This window comes from Eublepharis macularius, chromosome 1 (assembly GCF_028583425.1).
Source record: "Eublepharis macularius isolate TG4126 chromosome 1, MPM_Emac_v1.0, whole genome shotgun sequence".
In the NCBI taxonomy this organism is placed as follows: domain Eukaryota; kingdom Metazoa; phylum Chordata; class Lepidosauria; order Squamata; family Eublepharidae; genus Eublepharis; species Eublepharis macularius.
Window position 1 is genome coordinate 29,295,739 of NC_072790.1, and position 19,644 is coordinate 29,315,382.

Consider the following 19,644-nt stretch of genomic DNA (forward strand, 5'->3'; position numbering starts at 1 on the left):
GTTCTGCTTTTTTTCTCCCTCTTAGCTGAATTGCTGAGACAACAGGGGGGGAAATTAAGTACCATCATTCATTTTCTCCCTTTATCAAAAAAGTATACTAAGAAATCCAACTATCTTCAATGAATCCAAAATACTAAGGAACCAAGTACACTACGCACAGGGAATACAAGCTCCATCAACGTGCTGCACGTATTGTTAATCACAAAAGTATAACTATGATCTGAAGCAGTCAAATGAAAAAATCTAAGCACTTTATCACTTACCTTTTGCCAAAAGGAATGTGATCCAGCATAATTTCAGAACACATGAAGAACTTGGTTCCAAAGAACTTCTACAAACAGAATACAAGAACACTGGGGTGAAAATTCCACATTTGCCATTTTATAACAATTTCTGGACACACAGTTTGTAATCCACCGAAGGCTGCTGCTCAAGGCTTAACATTGCACAACAGGAAGCTTCCAAATAAAAAAAAAATAGTCACACGTAGAAATGCTTGAACAAAGGGCAAGTTGCTTTGCTGCAAAATCTTTCTTGCATAGGAAATTTGTAACACTTAAAGCTGCCCCAAGACAGGAGAAAGTGTGACAAGCTTCTGCCTCTTGAATAGAAGTGGGCACGAATCGCAATACGAAGCAAAAAAACGCACGAACTGGGCCAATTCGTGGTTTGTGAAAACGTGGTTCGTGGGGCCATGTTTTCCACAAACTCCATGACTTTTTTGCCCAGTTCATGATAGTCATGAGCAGTTTGTGAAGCCAGACAGGCTGGTGCCGCCACCCACACGGGGTGTGTGAAAGTGACACCCCCATTCTCCTGCCGCCCGCAAGTGGCAGGAGAAGGGGGCTGTCTGTTTCAAACGCCCCACGTTGGCTTCACCCAATTGGATGAAGCCTGCGTGGGGTGTTTTGAAACTGACAGCCTTCCCCTGCCGGTTGCAAGCAACAGGGGAAGGCTGCAACTTTCAAACGCCCCACGCTGGCTTCACCTGATCAGATGAAGCCAGCGTGGGGTGTTTTGAAACTGACAGCCTTCTCCTTCCGCTTCCGGGCAACAGGAGAAGGGGGCTGTCAGTTTCAAACACCCCGCGCTGGCTTCAGCAGCCGGCGCCAGGTGTTTGAAATGCCACGAACCATGAACTGATTCGTGAACTAAGAAAAGTTCATGGAAGTTTGTGGTTTGTGGAACGCGACGAACCATGAATCACGTGGTGCTTTTTTCTGGTTCGTGCCCACGTCTACTCTTGAATCAATCCAGACTCTCAGAAATCTAGGCTGGGAAGCAAGAACTTGCATCTCTGTGACTGCACTGGTCTCCATCTAAAGCTTTGCCACTCTCCTCTAATTTTTATCTCTGTTTTTAATGCATTGGCTAAGCATAAAGATTTAAAATATGTCTTTACTACTGTCTGCAGCTGGTGTCCATGCTACATAAATCTTAACTGCAGTTATTTCAATGCAAGTCTCATTAATTTCAGATGAAAGGCTGCACTGAATTCAGGATCACGGCCCAAGGTTATTTTTTTTAAATGTAAGAACAGCTTCATCATAATGCATATCAAATACATTGCTTTTCCATCTGCCCGTTGCCTACTGCTAGCAAGTTTATACACAAGCTCTTATTTATTCTTATTTAATTGTACAAAACAAACTTACTGATCACTAGGAGGGTCAACATAGATCTGTCCACAAGTCCTAAAAATAAAAACCATGCATATCACTGGGCAATACCTTTTCAAATCTATAAGGTATTTTTTTTTTACAAAAATACTTCAGTAAAGACACATATGACATTTTAAAATCTTGACTGGTTTAAAGAACTTCCCCCCTCCCGGGAAAAAAGACAACAAGCTGATCAGGAAACAAACAAAGATCTGCTATTTGGTTAGCAGGAACCAAATAAGGAAAAATACAGTATCAGCCTTCTTTATTACATTCACTAACATTCCAGAACTAACACAGAAATTAAGCTAAATCAAATAAACCTGCTTTCAAATTAATGTCTGAAGAGCAAAACAAAAAAAAAAGCTCCCAACACCCTGAATATGTTAAAAGACTCATCTGAGTACTATACAGACATTAGTTTAGAGCAAGTTAACTCTACAAAAAATCACTGGTCCTTAGAAACGTAACCCATGTTTACACCCCTGGTGGAGAATACTACGAGCTAAGGCCCTGGGCAGATTGTTTTCGTGTATGAATTGACAACTGGCTTTCTTTGGATCTGTCACAATTTTGGCACTGCATTGCAGAAAATCCTGAAAAGGCTATAAGAGATTTGGACCTGCAGCAGCAGGAGATACAAACGGTTATGGTGTGGAAACTATGCAAGGGGGTTGAACCAAAGAGATATATCCCCTGAGTCACAGAAAGCCACCATGACCAGGTGCGTCCATCAGTTATTCCAAATGATTAAACTGGCAGGAAGGAAGACATCAAGGTGCACATGAGAATCCATGAACTTTCTAACTATACTCTGGATTAGCTGCTAGTGATGACAAGCAACCTTCTAACATCCACTGTGAGAAGTCCTCCCCTACGTATAAGCATTCTGAATAAGAGACTTCAATTAAGCAGGTAAAACAAAGAACGAAATCTGGTGCTGATGGCCAAGCCCAAGATGCTGTTCCACAATAATTTTATACCGCTTTACAAATCATTAATAAGGCTTAAATCCAAAGTAAGATTATGTGCCGGTTTTCAAAATGTCAACTCTGGTTAAGCTGACAAGAATAAAACTAATTTGCAGACTGTTTTATTTTGTAATAGCATGATACTCTTATATTGTTAAAGCATGCCTATTAAAACCTGAGTAAGGTCTGATAAATTTATATCATTTTATAAACAATACTCTTGGCGTTTCTTCCTCTAAGGAGCTCTGCATGCTCTAGACCTTCCCACCAAACCCATGAGCCAGGTAATGTGTACCAAGAGATAATAATTGCTCACATCATTATTTGTGAAGGTATATCTCTGAAACTACTGCTTTGTAACATTTTTGCAATTTTTCAAACTGTCTCTGAATTTCTGGGTGCAAAGTAACTTGTCACGCCTTAGCCCTCAAAACAGAAACCAAAAAATTACTTTTCAAGTGCTTGACAAAACAAATAGCAAGACTCCTGTAAAAAGACTTAAGGTTCTAACAGTATGTGAAGAACAACACACATTTTACCTTTCAAACTTCTGGTATAGTGCAACCAATACATCGTATTTGGTCTTCAGGCGTGATACAATGCTACCCACTTTAGTACTAATTGTGTCCATGCTGTCATCCATTTCTTCAACCAGATGAACAAATTTACACACACTATAAAGAGAGAGACAAAAGGCAAGAGCAAAATCTTGATTTTTTAAACAGTTAATCTGCCTAACATGCCTTCAGATTCAGTAGCAATGTTTCACTATAATGTAGTGCCCAGCTAGCAGCAGCATGCAATCATGTGTGACAGTTCGGTTCACTGAACTACTATTAACAGTCTTTGGACAAAGGCCAACTCAATCACGGTTTGGGCAAAGTCAGTGACAGACCCAGTCACAGTAATTCAAACAGCAAACAATATTTTTATAAGTTTAGATTGTAACCTTGTTATCTACTGGCAGAAGGCATTTCAACTGTACAAAGGGATGGTGGCAATTTTAGTCAATTATCCTGTCTCACTGCAGACACTTGGTCGGATCCAGTGGCCTGCAGATACAAAGGATTATGGAACTTTCCTATGCTCCCCATCCATTGGAAGTCTTCTGACTCCAGGAAAGTTTGTTCCCAGCGCTGGGAAACCTATGTGGACACGGTGAACTTCTGTTGGGAGGCTGCAGAGGGAACGGGGCAAAATGATTCCCTTATTCCTCTTCTGCCAGTGGAGCTGCGCTGATGGAAGAGGCAGAAGGTGCAATTTGGTCCACCACCCCCCCACAGCATCTCAGGCCACAAGGCTGTTAATCCACATGGATCTCCTGCAATGTTGGTAATAAACTTTCTCAGGGTTGCAAAGCTGTGCTATGGGAAGGAGAGTGTAAAAAAGATCTGGGACTGTCATTGCCTTCTGCTGATAGATCAGGGGATCCAACCCTCTGTGACTACTAAGCACAGGGACACAGGAGGAGGCTGGAAAGTTTGCTTCTACTGCTCCAGGAACTAAGTGTTAAATCTTAGTGTTATACAAACATTATACATCTGTTTAACTGTATGCCATTAACCAACACAAACCTACCTAATACTCAGACATTTCAGAAGTTCTGTAAAAGTGAATGTCATCTCATCCAAGTCAGCTGCTGCTGCAAAAATACAGATCCCCCATAATTCTTTTTTAAAGTGGCCTTCCTAAAAGGAAAAAAGAAAAAGGTAGCCTTCCTAGAAGAAAAAGTTTTGTCAGCTGGTGGAATGACACCTGTGGGGCAGGCGAGACTATAGGTGAGTAAGAAAGAATTCAGCGACCGCAGTCTCAGATGTGTCTGGGGGCAGGAGCATCCACAGGATGTCTTTTCTTCTCTGGGGTGCGGCAGGATCCTCTCTGGCCAGTCACTCCAACATGGTTCTATCTTCCAAAGTGCCAATAGGAAGAGCATGGATTCCCCCTCCCCCCGCCCAGTTCCTCTCCACTTTGAAGTCCCTTTTGACTCCCAGAGAGATTATTCCTGGAACTGTGGGACATCTATGATCAGATGATCATGTGGGTTAGGGGTGCCATGAAGCAGAAGAAATATGTGAACTCATTACCTCCCCCATCAGCACAGCTATCCTGACAGAGGTCTCAAGTGGAGCACTACAGAGTTCTGTCTTGGATTTGGTACTCTCAACATCTTTATCAGTAACTCGGAGGAAGGGGGTGAAGGGAATTCTTATCATATTTCTCAATGACACAAAACTAGAGGGGATAGCAAACACGACAGAACACAGAAACAAAATCCAAAATGGATAGACTGGAAAGCCAGGCCGAAACTAAAAAATAAAATTCAACCAAAACAAAAGCAAAGTTCTCTATTTCCATAAAAAGAATAAATGCACAAGAGTAGGATGAGGGATATTCAACTTGGCAACAGTAAATGTGTAAAGAATCCTAGGACTGTGGTCCATTACAAGCTGAATGTGAACTGGCAGCATGAGGAGGCTGCCAAAGAGGCCAATGCAATTGTAAGTAACATAAGCCCAATATCCTAGTCAAAAGAAGCAGAAGTTCCACTCTGCTCCATACTAGTCAGACCTCATCAGGAGTCCTGTGCCCTATTCTGAGCAACGCACTTTAAGAAAAATGTAGACAAACTCAGAAAAACAACAAAGATGGCTTGGCTCCTGGAAAGAAATCCTGTGCGAACCTGATTTCTGTTCCATTTTTATCTTTCAGGAACAGGGTCTTTAAAACAATAACCTTCGAACGTAGACCAATTTGGTAAAGTTTGTGACTCCTTTTCCTTACATGTTTTAAGGAGAGGCAGTAAGACATCTTTTTGCTTCCTGGTGGTGGGGCTGACTAGAATCTGAAGTGACCAATCCTAAGCAAGCCTTCTCAGAAGTAAGTCCCACATTACTGAATGGAGTTTTCTACCAGGAAATTGTCTTGAGGATTGTAGCCTAAATGTTTCGTGTTTGTGTATATTTTAACTGAAGATTCTTTGTTTTAAGATACCGCTTTCTACCCTGAGATTTGGAAAGACAGCATAGAAATGTTCTACATAAATAATAAACCAAATAAGCAAAGCAGCTGGTCTAGTTCTTTCACTACTGGATAGTCCTGCACTGGGGGCTCAGAGCACAGGTCCCTGTTTCCCTGTCACGGCCTGGTGTGCTGAGCACTTGTGCAGGGCACAACTAGGGGGCCACCTTTTTAAAGGTACTGATCATTAATGTCCGAGGGCAGACAGTTAGTGGATGCAATTTCTGAAATACAAGCACAGTACAACTATTAATTCAAAGATAGAAGAGGATGCCACGGGGATAAATGATGTACCTTTGCTGGAATATCCACATTTACAAGGAATGTGTAATTTTTTATTATTTTGTTAGAAAATTAAATTATATATGTTTATACAAATATTTCTGCGTATACAAGCATTATTTATACAAACAATATTGTGTATCATTTATTTACTTCATTTATGTCCCAAATTTTTCTCTAATGGGGACCCAAAGTCGCTTAACATCATTCTCAGGTCCTCAGCTTTATCCCCACAACAACCCTGTAAGGTAGATTAGGCTGAGTGACCGGCCTAAGGTCACCCTGCAAACTTCCATAGCAGAGTAGGGATTTGAGCCTGGGTCTCCCAAATCCTAGTCTCACGCTCTAACCACTATACACACTGGCTCTCATCTTGAACACAAAAGAAAGTTGGGGTAAAACAGAGACACACAAAAACTTTTGATCTGTGTAGTCGGAGAGGGCAACATAGGTTTTGTATCGTGTTAGTGTCACATCACCTTTTCTAGCAGTTTAAAATACTGAATAAATGCGTAAACAAATGCTCATTATATCGTTAAAAAACAAGCCATATACTCACTATAATTCCGCACGTACGTAACATTTTTTCATACGACTTCCACGCAGTGGCTCTGACATTGTCTGTTACCCGTAAAGCATCACACAGGGCAACAAAGTCTGTATCAGCAGAAGGTGTCCTAACAAAGAAAAATATATATAATTTATCAGAATGACATAGGCAACATTTTTTTAGAACATTAGAGCACTTGGCCCTAATGTTCAAAACATGAATTCAGTAAACCACATAGCTTAGTAGCTACTTTAGCACACAACATGACCTCTCACAACTGTAGTATTCCTTCTATACAGCAGAAGTGATATGAGTTACACAAAGATAGTACAACTAAACTGTACAAGACTTTATGTGATACAGAAGGCATGGATTCCAAGGATTATGGTACTTCCACACAACAGCGCAACACAACACTCAAAAATTTATTACACACACGCAAAAGTACACATTTCCAGAAATATTGCCCCGCCACACACATTAAAAATATCAGTGTGCGGCAAAAGTATATCTCAAATGTTCATAAGATGGCTAACATACAAACATGGGGGAGGAAAAACAACCCTCTAAAAGTAGAAAATCACTTCCACAGATGCCTACAAAAGAGTCATAGAAAGAAAAAAGAAGCAGCTGAAAACAAGCTCTTGTGTCCTAATCTCCTCATACGACTCCTGTACAGAGGCTGTGGGACACATGCCCACCGGGAACTCTACTGTATGCACCTACCAGAATGCAAGTATAGAAAATGCCCCACTGTAGCAGGATGGGGGACAAGGAAGTTACCCCTAAACCAGTTTTTACTGCTTTGTCCCACTCACCATCACTAACAGCAGAGGGAACTCCAGGAGACCCTTGGAAAAAATAACAGCCATGTAGAAAGTCGGGAACACAGAAAGAGAGAGAAACTGATCAAATGGAAAGGGATGAAAGAGGAACAGCCAAGATGAATGAAACCAAAGGCATACCAGGAGCCATCCTGCATCAAAGCAGACCACTAGTTCGTCTGATCAACCGCAGATTACTCTGTTCAACGGCTGTTTAGTAACTCATGTAGAGGGTCTTGCCCAGCCTAGCAATTTGGTTTCCTTATATCATAAATGCCAAGGGTTGACCTTCCAGTCTCGGGCACATAATCATGAATTCTACCACTTCACCATGGACCCTCCCAGGCCAATGCAGCCGGTACAGAGGCACATAAAAGAGGAAATCGGGAATATCACCTGTCACAAACCAGCTCTAAAAGAAACCTGCTGCCATCCATTTGTGGATTAAACCTAGATTCCAATCCTTCTACGTCCGTACAGTTTCACTTTAAAGAATGTAAATGATTATGAATAAGAGTTTTGAACTGCTTGGGAGCCTGCACTTACTGTAGGACAGATCAAAAAAGAGGATATGACAACATCTATCATAATGCATCTAGAACTTGGCCTTCCAGTTTCTAATGCATCACTTATACGTTGCCTATTTTCACCTTACATTTGTAGCCTCTTATTTTATACCCTCAAGGTTGGCAGGTTCCCCCACATCCCAAATGAGGACAGGCAACAGGTACCCACCTGTGTGCATGCACAAAATGTGCACATGTGACCACATTCCCTTGCAATGACAACATTTCTGGTGTAACCTGGAAGCAATGTGCTTTGTCAGGGCACATTCTTTAAAAAATGGCCCAAAACATGCTATGTTTGGGGCCCTGGTGCAAGCCATTGATTCTGAGTCACACTGGAAATGACGTCATTACCAGGACAAGCAGGGGCACATGTCTGGTCTAGTATGCTGCTGTTTGACAGCCCTTTAATTAAGGCATTGATCTTTTAATACTCTTTTAGTCTGGAAACTATTTAAAGCTGTCAGTGGTCTGTTTTTATGCCGCACTGGGCCTTTTTAAATGATGAATTTAAATTACCATATTTTATTGTTTTGCTTTTAACGTTTTTTTTTTAATTTTGTAAGTTGCTTCAGACAGGTTCCTGGAAAGATGGCATAATTTTTTTCCTTCTAAACATAAAATGTATGATGGAAGTTGCTTATCCCAATGGAAGTGACTGTTAACTACAATATATTGACAGTGGAAAAGAGCAAGAGTCCAGTAGCACCTATAAGACTAACAAAATTAGTGGTAGGGTAGGAGCTTTTGTGAGCCACAGCTCACTTCTTCAGATACCAAATATTAAATATGTTAACACATATGTTCACAGGCTTTTTTTTTTAAAAAAGCCTGTGAAGAAAGAAACAAGAGGACACAGAAAGGCTCTATTGCATCATTAAAGGGATAGGGACTACAGACTTTACAATTTACGTATTTTCTGTTGCTTGAAGAATGATCTTACTGGGTTGTTTCTATGATGCTTAATATGTCAGTCTTAGAATTGCTCATGCTCTTTTAGTATTTCTTCAACTATGTATTGGATTTCTGCTGGTTTTAAATCTTTGCAGATTTATTAGATGTGTATTGAAATGTCTTTGAAATTGACTGCAGTAAGTAATCCGCCTTTGGTAAGAAAGGCAAACTATAAATATACATAAAAATACTGAAGAGTCGCAGTAAATAGAGGAAGGCGAGTCTGCCGAAGCTATTTCCACAGAACCAGCTTTTACCATCTTGACACTGGCACTGACAGCACCACTGAGGCTGCAGCACATCCCATTTGCACAGGGCTACAAACAAAGCTGCCATGAACGCCCCTTATTCAACTCCCCTCCAGCCTCCTCCTCACCCATCTTTACACCTTCCTCCTGCCCAGGTTAACTAAGCATAGCTCTTCTCCGCTGCAGTTAGGCTTGCCAACTCTGGGTTGGGAAATTACTGGAAATTTGGGTGGTGGAGCCAAGTGGCAGCAGCTCAGCAGGATATAATGTCAAAGAATCCACAACACACACACAAACACACACACACACACACACACACACACACACACACACACACACACACACACACACACACACACACGGCAACTGCAATTCCCTCCCTCCACGGGAACTGATCTCTGTCATCTGGAGATCAGCTGCAATTCTGGAGGGTCTCCAGGCCCCCCCTGGAGGTTGGCAGCCGTAGCTCACCGAGGCTGAAAAGTTGGGGCAGAAATCCCCCCTCAGCTGTCACCGAGCCCCACAAAGCCGCCCCCAGAAGACCCTGAAGCGGCGGCTCCCGCCCCGTCCCTCAGGGGCCGGGAGGCGTCCCCTCACCGCCCCGTCCCTCCGCGGGCGCTGGCCTCGGAGGGAGCTGCCCTCAGGCTGACCTGTCACGGGCCGGCGGCGAGGGGTCCACGTCGCCTGCTGCAGGAGCCGGGCTGTGGCCGCTCTGGCTGTCCGAGGCGGCCTCCGTCCTCCTCAGGCTGCGGGTGGGCGCCATGGCGGGCGGGGGCCGGAGACGCCTCAGTCGGCGCCGTCAAGAAGCGGCGCAAACGGGCGAGCGGCCGGCCCCGCCCCGCGCCAGCCCCTCTCGCCCAAACGGCGGGAAAACGGCTTCACGCCCCAAACCTTACGTCACTTCCTTTCTGGGAGGTGGGCGGGCCTGCTTCCCCCTAGAGTTCGGGAAACGTCGCCGCTGCCCCCTCGCTAGTTCCGGTCTGCCGGCGGCAAGGCTTCCTCCCAATTTTTGATTGCGATTGCCAACTCCAGGGTGGGAATTTCCGGGAGATTTGGGTTTGCAGCTCCAAAGTAGCCCTTTTTCTACGGAAAACTGATCTCTGTAGCCTGGAGATCAGTTGTTATTCTGGGAGCTCTCCAGCCACTACCTGGAGGTTGACATGTCTACTCTCGCCAACCGGTCTGCCTCAGGGGCAGCAAAAACATGCATAGTCTGACAGGGTTTGATTCCAAGTCAAATCTTGCTCTGTCTTTCTTGTTTGTATTTCCAGGCAAAACCTAAGGCGTTTCCGCCCAAAGGAGAAAGCTTGAGTTGCTAGGCTAGAGAATCGCGTCTACTGGTGACTTTGAATATTTTATTAAAACAAGTGTGCTGGCACATTTCTTTTAGTATGAGCTTTCATGAGCCACAGTTCACTTCTTCAGACAATGAATGGGAGATCAGGGATTCCTAATATGAGCTCTCTTCACGTTTGTTTAGAAAATCATTATGCCGGCTCTCCTGGAACTTGTCCCAAAATAAAAACAAAATGATATTGGAAACCTAGCCCAGCATTAAAAAACTCCACATTAAAACCCCAGAATAAAACATTTGGCACCTTAAAATGAGTCTTAAAAAAAGTTCACAGGGTTAGGAAGCAGGCTGTAAAAGCAATTTTAATCAACCCCTTAATTAAAACCCTGTTCAAAAAGAAATGCTGTCTGCTCTTTGATGTCTGTTTGGTCTGCTGTCTTAAGACCAAACTAGATGTGACAACATCCACAGGTCAGAATCATGGACCCTGCCATTTTAAAGGGAGTTTAAAATACTGCAAGAGCTGCAGCACCACAGGTGGGGGCACTCTTATTTCCACCTCATACCTTTTCAAGTGCCCAAAACAGCCACCAACGGAAGTATTTCGTTATGCCCCCCCACAGCCATTTTGGCACTTGAAAAGGCATGTGGGGCAACAAGAGTGGCTCAGGTCCCTGGTCCAACCCCTAGCAAGAAGATACTTGTGTTTTATAATTGTATTTACATCACAGTAGCAAATTGCATTGTTTTTATTGTTACAGAAGTTTTGATAACATTTGCCCTTGTTAAAGCTCTTTGGAGCGAAACGATAGTCGCTGCTGGCACGGATCTCATTGTTGGGCGGGACCATGGTGGATGCTCCTGTCCAGGGCTTTTTTTCAGCTGGAACGTGGTGGAATGGAGTTCCGGAACCTCTTAAAAATGGTCACATGGCTGGTGGCCCCGCCCCCTGATCTCCAGACAGAGGGGAGTTTAGATTGCCCTCTGCACCCTGTGGCGCGGAGGGCAATCTAAACTCTCCTCTGTCTGGAGATCAGGGGGCGGGGCCACCAGCCATGTGACCATTTTCTCAGAGGGCAGCCCACTGAGTTCCACCACCTCTTTTCCCAGAAAAAAAGCCCTGCTCCTGTCTCCCAGTCATACCTGTTGTCACACAAGTATAATTTGCACAGTTGGGCCATCAGTTTGATTGAAGATACCTACCGTGGACTTACACAGTTTTGTGAAGATTTGACACAAACATATTGTTAGTACTGGAAAGAATTAACTGGCCTTGTCATGATAGTAAGGAGAAAAGAAGAGCAAGGTGCAGATGGAGAGTTGTTTATTTATCCTTTTAGATCTCAACACATTTTGCTATTAGCTGCTTTGGGGGCACTAACAAAATAAGATTTCAATAACAAGCATCCAGAGTGGAAGTTCCCTGTAATGTCCATGTGGGACAGACAAAACACACGGAGGAATTTTTTTCCAGAAGGGATTATTTATGGTCATGTTGGACGGTTAATCATAATCTTAACGTTTGTATGAACATTTTCTTAATTTTTGTAATGATAATAATAATAATAATAATAACATTCGATTTATATACCACCCTTCAGGACAACTTAACGCCCACTCAGAGCGGTTTACAAAGTGTTATTATTAATAATCTGATGGAATCAGATTATTGATTATAATATAGTTATAGTAAGTTATTTATAGATAGTTACACTAGCACTGAGAGCATGTTGCACTTTATTATAAAAATACCAAAATATATTTACAGTTGATTGCTTGCTTGTATAAATTTATTCATTTGTTGTTGTAATAATTAGCCTTGCAGGGTTATTCCCCATGGTTGGTACAGCTGTGGTTGCAGGATTGCCTCTTTTTGTCTGTTGCCTAGAAAACTGGCCTTGTCAGGAAAGTAAGGAGAAAGAAGAGCAAGGTGCAGATGGAGAGTTGTTTATTTATCCCTTTAGATCCCAACACATTTTGCGATTAGCTTCATCGGGGGATCTAACGAAATAAGATTTCAAATAATAAAAATAGCAATACAGAAACATTTCAGAAATTATTTCAAATCAAATTACAGACAGACATTTAAAATCCTTCCAAGTAACGTTCTGAGCATGGTATAGGAAAACTTATATAGTGGTTAATGTAATAACAAACGTTGTTAAATATAAAATACAAGAGCAATTTATAAAAGCTAAAATCAGGATATAGATTCTACGTTCTTTATATACAGAGTAAAAAGAACACAGTTTAAATACTTGTAAAAGATCCCTAGTCAGAAAGCATAGATAATAAAACATACCTTAGCCAGATTCCCACCTTGATCTAATAGAACTCAAACTTCCACCTTGATCAAATAGAAAGATTGTCCAGAAATCAGCGTAATTTATAGTTGGGTCAGATGCAGGAATCCCAGACTCGAATTTAACCAATGAGGGGTTAAATCCATCCCGCCTCCTTTTTCAATAATGCCTTGTCATTGTGACGTTTTTGCACGGCCCAAAAGACAGTATCTATGGAGGTATGATTATGTTCAAGGAAATGTGAAAAATGTTCCCCTTCTTCTAAGGGAAATATTGGTTTTATGTTCTAAGATATGAATTTTTAAAAATATCTTGATGTTGTTCTTTTTATTATTATTATTATTATTATTATTATTATTATTATTATTATTATTTTGATTTATAAACCGCCCATCCTCAGGGGCTCTGGGTGGTGAACAGCAGTTAAAATCAATAAAAACAAGAAAACAATAATTCTAAAATCAATATTCAATAAACAATAATAAAATAAACTAACCAAATACATTAAGGTGCAATGGTGGGGAGAACCCCCCACCCCGCCCCAAAGGTGAGAGGCCGACATGGCACCGCCCCCTTCAACCACTGAACGCCTAGCGGAACAACTCTGTCTTACTGGCCCAGCCAAATGATAATATGTCCCGCTGGGCCCGGGTCTCCATTGACAGAGCGTTCCACCAAGCTGGGGCCAGGGCTGAAAAGGCTCTGGCCCTGGTTGAAGTGAGGCGGGCTTCCTTAGGGCCGGGGACCACCAGTAAACATATATAACTTATCACATGGGCACATAATGGCATATATCAATCCTTTGGAATTAGACATTGTAAAATTTCTTCATTCATACAGTTATCCATCAACGAGATTTATAAATGAATGCAATCCTAAACTGAGTTACTTCAGTCTAAACCCACTGATTTCAATTGACTTAAACTGGAGTAATTCTTCTTAGGATTGCACTGTTAGTATTGTATGTAAATTTGCAGCTTGACCAATTTCGACATTTAAAATGACCCATGCTTGGTAGGATTTGTTGCACACTATTAGGTGAGCTATAAATAAGTTTTAAATTGCTATTTTTAAGGTGAGCATTCTTAGACATAATCTCCCATTTTACAGCTTAGTAGTAGCCAACTTACTCTAGGATCAAGCAAGTAAGCATGCAGAGAATTCCCGCCTCACAATGCAATCCTATGCAGAGTTATTCCATTGATTATTCATCTTCCCCATGACATCGTTTATGGAAATGTTCTTGACACTGTGGAAATGCCTACCCGTGCTATTGATTGTACTGATCTCACACTATGAAATCCACCTGGAGTCTCAGTGAGAAAGGCGGACTATAAATGACATAAATAAAATAAAATAAATAAAATGAGTTTAGATTGGAGTATGTGGTGGGAGCCTGTGGTGGCATTGTTACAATACCAGCAGGAAGGGTTGCCAGCCTCCAGGTAGTGGCTGGAGATCTCCCAGAATTACAACTGGTTTCTAGGCCACAGAGAACAGTTTGTATCACACGCAAGTAGGGGCAGGTTTCAAACTAAATATTGCCAAACAAGGACCAAATGGTCTACAGAAACCTGATAGATAATAACAATAATACAATTTTAATGAAATGCAATAAGTGCAAAGAGTGCAAGGTAAATCTTCCAATGTATATACTCCAAACATACTAGAGACTGATGGTTGTTGTGGGTTTTCCGGGCTGTATTGCCGTGGTCTTGGCATTGTAGTTCCTGACGTTTCGCCAGCAGCTGTGGCTGGCATCTTCAGAGGTGTAGCACCAAAAGACAGAGATCTCTCAGTGTCACAGTGTGGAAAAGATGTAGGTCATTTGTATCTACTCAGGAGGGGTGGGGTTGAAGATGCCAGCCCTCTGAAGATGCCAGCCACAGCTGCTGGCGAAACGTCAGGAACTGCAATGCCAAGACCACGGCAATACTGCCCGGAAAACCCACAACAACCATCGTTCTCCAGCCGTGAAAGCCTTCGACAATACATACTAGAGACTATCTGTCTACACGCATGTAGCCCCAATGCATGGAATGCAGTCCCTACAACACATGTATAATAGCATGCATATAAATACAAAGTTCGTCTTTCAAAGTACACGATTCCAACGAGTTGTTTCTTCTTTCTTGCAGGCAAACTTGCCAATGAAGGGCAAAGAGGGTCCAGTGGGCAGGGCCGGCGCCACTGGTGAGGCAGGGGGCCGCGGGTGCTGCGGGGCTGGAGAGGATGCTGGGGGCAGAGGCGCGCGTCCCGCACCACCGCCAGCCAGCCCCACACCGCCACCGCCGCCAGCCCCCGGGTGGGCGCAGCAGCCACGGGCCAGGGATGACAGGCGGCCGGGGTGGTGTGCGGTGCACGGGCAGCTTCCTCGCTCCGCCCCAGCCACCCACCTGCGGCACTTCGTGATGATGTCATCACATGAAGTCATTGCACAGTCCGGGGCGCACGCGCGTGAGGCTGGCCTCTGGCACAAGGAACCCTGGTGCCGGGGCTGCCGACGGGAGCCAGAAGCTCAGTAAGGAAGCTCCCGGGCTGTTGGCAACTAGTGCGCTAGCAATTAAAACAGCCCGCGGTGTGTTGCTTTGTCAAGCCATTCCTCTATGCATCATCTTCACAAAACAGCATTTTAACCAGCATTGGTAAGTTTCTTCCTGAGTCATGGGAATTTCCCAACTTGGATCTGGCAACCCCCCCAGCAGGTACTGCAGATTTAATGTGCAGAATTAAGAATTGGTACTGGTACCACACGATCTTTCTAGATATCTTCCCAAAATTACATTTAAAAAACCAATCGCTGTCAAGAAACTGACTTCTCCCATTCTGTTTCTTGGTCCTGTTCAGACTTTGGGTCTGGTAGGAGCCGGTAAAATCATTATGACTACAGTTTCAGAGCTGGGATTGAACCACGCAGGTACACTCATGTCATAGCTTCAAGGTCTTACACCGACACCACATCATTCTAGCAAAGGACCCTGGGAGAATATATCCTTGATTAGCTAATTGGGATCAGGCTAGTTGCTACAGTTTTGTATGAAAGGTCCTCATTCTAGCTTCCCCCTCTGGACCTTATTGCTTTGGGCCTCTGCAGGGCTTTTTTTCTGGGAAAAGAGCTGGCGGAACTCGGTGGGTTGCCCTCAGAGAAAATGGTCAGTGGCCCCGCCCCCTGATCTCCAGACAGAGGGGAGTTTAGATTGCCCTCCGCACTGCAGCACAGACGGCAATCTAAACTCCTCTCTGTATGGAGATCAGGGGGCGGGGCCACCAGCCACATGACCATTTTCAAGAGGTTCCGGAACTCCGTTCCACCGCATTCCATCTGAAAAAAAGCCCTGGTAATAACAGAGGGGAGTTTAGATTGCCCTCCGCGCCACTCCAGGGCAATCTCAACTCCCCTCTGTCTGGAGATCAGGGGGCAGGGCCACCAGCCATGTGACCATTTTCTCTGAGGGCAACCCACTGAGTTCCACCACCTCTTTTCCCAGAAAAGAAGCCCTGGTAATAACACTAACTTGTTCATCGCTCTGGGTGGGGCACTGATCTGCTAGTAAAGTGGTATATAAGAGCAGTTATTGTTGTTGTTGTTGTTAATAAATGTTTCTACAGAGGTCAGCATCAGCAACAAGCTCACTCAGCTACTAAGGAAAACTGCACTCGCTACTTAATTTTTCTGTTGGCAAATACATGTGAGATCTCTTCAGAGGTCCACCTGAGGGGAAAAAGTAAAATAACTGCGCTAGAGCTACACAGGTACACAATCTGTACATTATAGAAAACAGAAACACTGGGTAAAACAGGAATTTTCCAGTCAATGTTGACTCTATACTAGATCACTGTTCCAAAGAAAAAGAAAAGGAAATTTTTCCAGCCCCCCCACCCGCTTTTTACCTCATTTCAAAATCATTTCTATAAAACAATGCCTCACTGATATTAACATCCAATTTAAATACATTTCAAAGAAATTCTACGTATACACTTTCTTCAAAGGAAAACGTGTTTGGCGGCCCAGAGTATTCACAATAGGAGGAAGTTTGTCTAAGGAGAAATCACATTAGCAGGAAATCCATTTTAGCCCGGGGTTGGTAAGCAGCTTTCCAGCCGCTAATAGGCTACAAGTTTAATGCAATAATCCACGGACATATTAATAAACATACCAAAGAAACAGAAATATTTGTCACATTTATCTAAAAGTCAGTATTAAGACCGCCATTCCCATGCCGTAGTTCAAAATTGAAATTGGAGGCTGGACTTTCAGCTTTATTAGATTATGGGCTACATAACCTAGTTCAGGGGTCCCCAACCTTGCTGAGGCTGTGGGCATTTTTAGAATTTTATGAGGTTGTGTGGATAAAATGGAGCAAACAAACAATGTTGCAGTGGGAAAAAGAGTTGTATTATTCAGTAGAAAAGAGCAAGAGTCCAGTAGCAGCTATAAGACTAACAAAATTTGTGGTAGGGTATGAGCTTACTTGAGCCACAGCTCACTTCTTCAGATACCAACATATTACTGGTATCTGTATTATTCAATATTATTCAGTTATACTGCCCCTACTCATTTCGCCTACGTTTCTTCAGAGGAATCTATAAGAATATAAATAAAAATTAAGATAAATGCATTACCGTTAAAAACAGAATTAAGAAACAATAAAAAGACAGTAAGCCGAGAACGAAATTTTTTATCTCATATGAGCAATAACAAATTTTATTTCTCATAAGGTAAAAAATGAGTCAGAACATTGCTCTTCTCTTGTTGAAATTCTGTTGCTGTGGGACATGCTTGATACAATCAAAGAGGCTAGTTCTGTGTATTTTTCTAATGTGGAAGTTTTGGAATGTTGTACACAAATTTTGTTTTAAGATCTATGTTTCCAACTATGTATTGCTCCGGTATGATACCTGTAGCATTCTCATGCATTTGTGGTTATGCACTTTCACATGCTCAGTAAATACTAATAGAGGTTGGAAACATGTGCTTAAACAAAATAAGCACCATGGGGCTTTTTGGTTTAGCGCAAATATGATTTAAAAGGTGGAGAGGGTTTGAAGGTCTCTGAACATATATTCTGCAACCACAGAATAAGCACCTAAAGTTTGCCTTTACTCCCCAGCTAGAAATATTGTAACTATGCAGTTTGTTGTCACATAACTATGTTACCTTTTATAAAGGCTGATACTTCCAAAGAAATGATAATCACACTTAGAAGCCAAAAGTTAAACCTGGACAAAGCCAAGATTCAACTTGCATCTGGAATGGAGGTGAAAGACTGCAATGCTAACTGGGAAAATGGGAAACAAGAAACATGATATTCATGGAGGATAGACCTATGTATCTGTCTGTCAAGCGCTGGCCCCTGTACTGATGGTCAGGCAAATCCACACAATGGAGGGGGGTGTCACAATTTAGGGAAAATTTAGGTTTGCACAGAAAATGAATTTCAAGAGTTTTTAGTGTGACACGCGTGTATCTGCAGAGTGACACTGCAAACAAATCGGGGTTTGGACAGCATTTTGGGAAGCAGAAGCAACCCAAAATGGCCCGGGAACATGGTCAGCAGCACAGTGGAGTGTGTGTGTGTGGATTTTCCCTCTGCAGCAAATCCTTTAAAGTCCCCTTACCAACCCGTTGATAACTAAATGGAGCCTCACTCGTTACTAAAAGGAGCAACGCTAGTTGAGGCCTATTACTTGGTCTGAGGTCAAGATCTAGGTTCAAATTCTCACTCAGCTATGAAACCTTCAGCCAATCAGTATATTTCAGCCTCGCCTGTTTTGCAGGGCTGTAATTAAGATGGAAGAGGAAAGAACCGGTAACACTGAGCTCTTAGAAGGAAGGAAGGATTTACCAAGAGAGCTTCCTGTGACCTTTTGTGTAATTACAGTTCAAAACAGGATGCTGGACTTCTTGTGATTAACTTTTAAATTAACTTTTAACTTACATCAGCAGAAGAAACTGTTTGGATTGAATTCCACTTTCCTTGTGCAAAAACCTAGCTGCACAAGCTGCAAAACATCCCTTCTGCAAAAAGAACCTTTGAGATAAAAGAAAGGCAGCTTTAGTCTTTTTTACATAAAGGCACCATCAGGGTTCATTTTGAGGGGGAACGCACAGGAACGCAGTTCCGGTAGTTCTCCAAAGAGGTCACGTCGGGTGGCACCACCCACCTGATTTTTGGCCATTTGGGGCCTGTTTTGGCCTGGATTGGTCCCAAAATGGCCAGGATTGGGCCTCTGACAGGTGGTGGATCACTCTCCTTCTCAGCAGCGGCCCAATTCTCACCATTTTGGGCCCCCTTTTAGCCATTTTCAGCCCCTTTTTGCCATTTTGGGCCCAATTTCAGCCCTGAATGGCCAGGATTGGGTTCAAAACATCCAGGATAGGTGAGGTAAGGGGTGTGTGGCATATGCAAATCAGTTATGCTAATGACACACTTCTGGTGCCATCAAACGGCGTGGCATATGCTAATGAGTTATGCTAATGAGTTCCTGCAGCTCTTTTTCTACGAAAGGACCCCTGGGCACCATAAATGTTTTATGAAATAATGAGCACATGGCAGTATTAATTCAAATGACCAGGGCTTTTTTTCAGATGGAACGCAGTGGAACGGAGTTCCAGAACCTCTTGAAAATGGTCACATGGCTGGTGGCCCCGCCCCCTGATCTCCAGACAGAGGGGAGTTGAGATTGCCCTCTGTGCAGCACAGAGGGCAATCTAAACTCCCCTGTTTGGAGATCAGGGGGCGGGGCCACCAGCCATGTGACCATTTTCTCCGAGGGCAACCCACTGAGTTCCACCACCACTTTTCCCAGAAAAAAAGCCTTGCAAATGACTAATAAATACTGAGCCTCCCCCCCTAAAAAAAAACCCTTCACTGATGAAAAAAGCCAAAGTAATCCATCACTACAAAGTCTTTTAAAACAGCACACAGCTACATGGCAGAACAATTAAGGAAGACAAGCATCATACCTACTT

At 42.9% G+C, this 19,644-nt stretch overlaps 1 protein-coding gene across 2 annotated transcripts in view; it reads right to left on the reverse strand.

Moving 5' to 3' along the window:
* Positions 1 to 9,910, reverse strand: part of RB1 (RB transcriptional corepressor 1) — a 56,563-nt gene extending 46,653 nt beyond the window's left edge. For both annotated transcript variants that reach the window (XM_054981863.1, XM_054981855.1), the window contains exons 1-6: positions 9,725 to 9,910; positions 6,492 to 6,609; positions 4,211 to 4,320; positions 3,172 to 3,306; positions 1,656 to 1,694; positions 264 to 331 (exon numbers count right to left, since the gene is read on the reverse strand). In XM_054981863.1, coding sequence (XP_054837838.1) covers positions 264 to 331; positions 1,656 to 1,694; positions 3,172 to 3,306; positions 4,211 to 4,320; positions 6,492 to 6,609; positions 9,725 to 9,837 — 583 coding nt within the window. In that variant the 5' untranslated portion in view covers positions 9,838 to 9,910. The remainder of the gene's footprint in view (positions 1 to 263; positions 332 to 1,655; positions 1,695 to 3,171; positions 3,307 to 4,210; positions 4,321 to 6,491; positions 6,610 to 9,724) is intronic.
* Between the last annotated feature and the right edge of the window lie 9,734 nt (positions 9,911 to 19,644).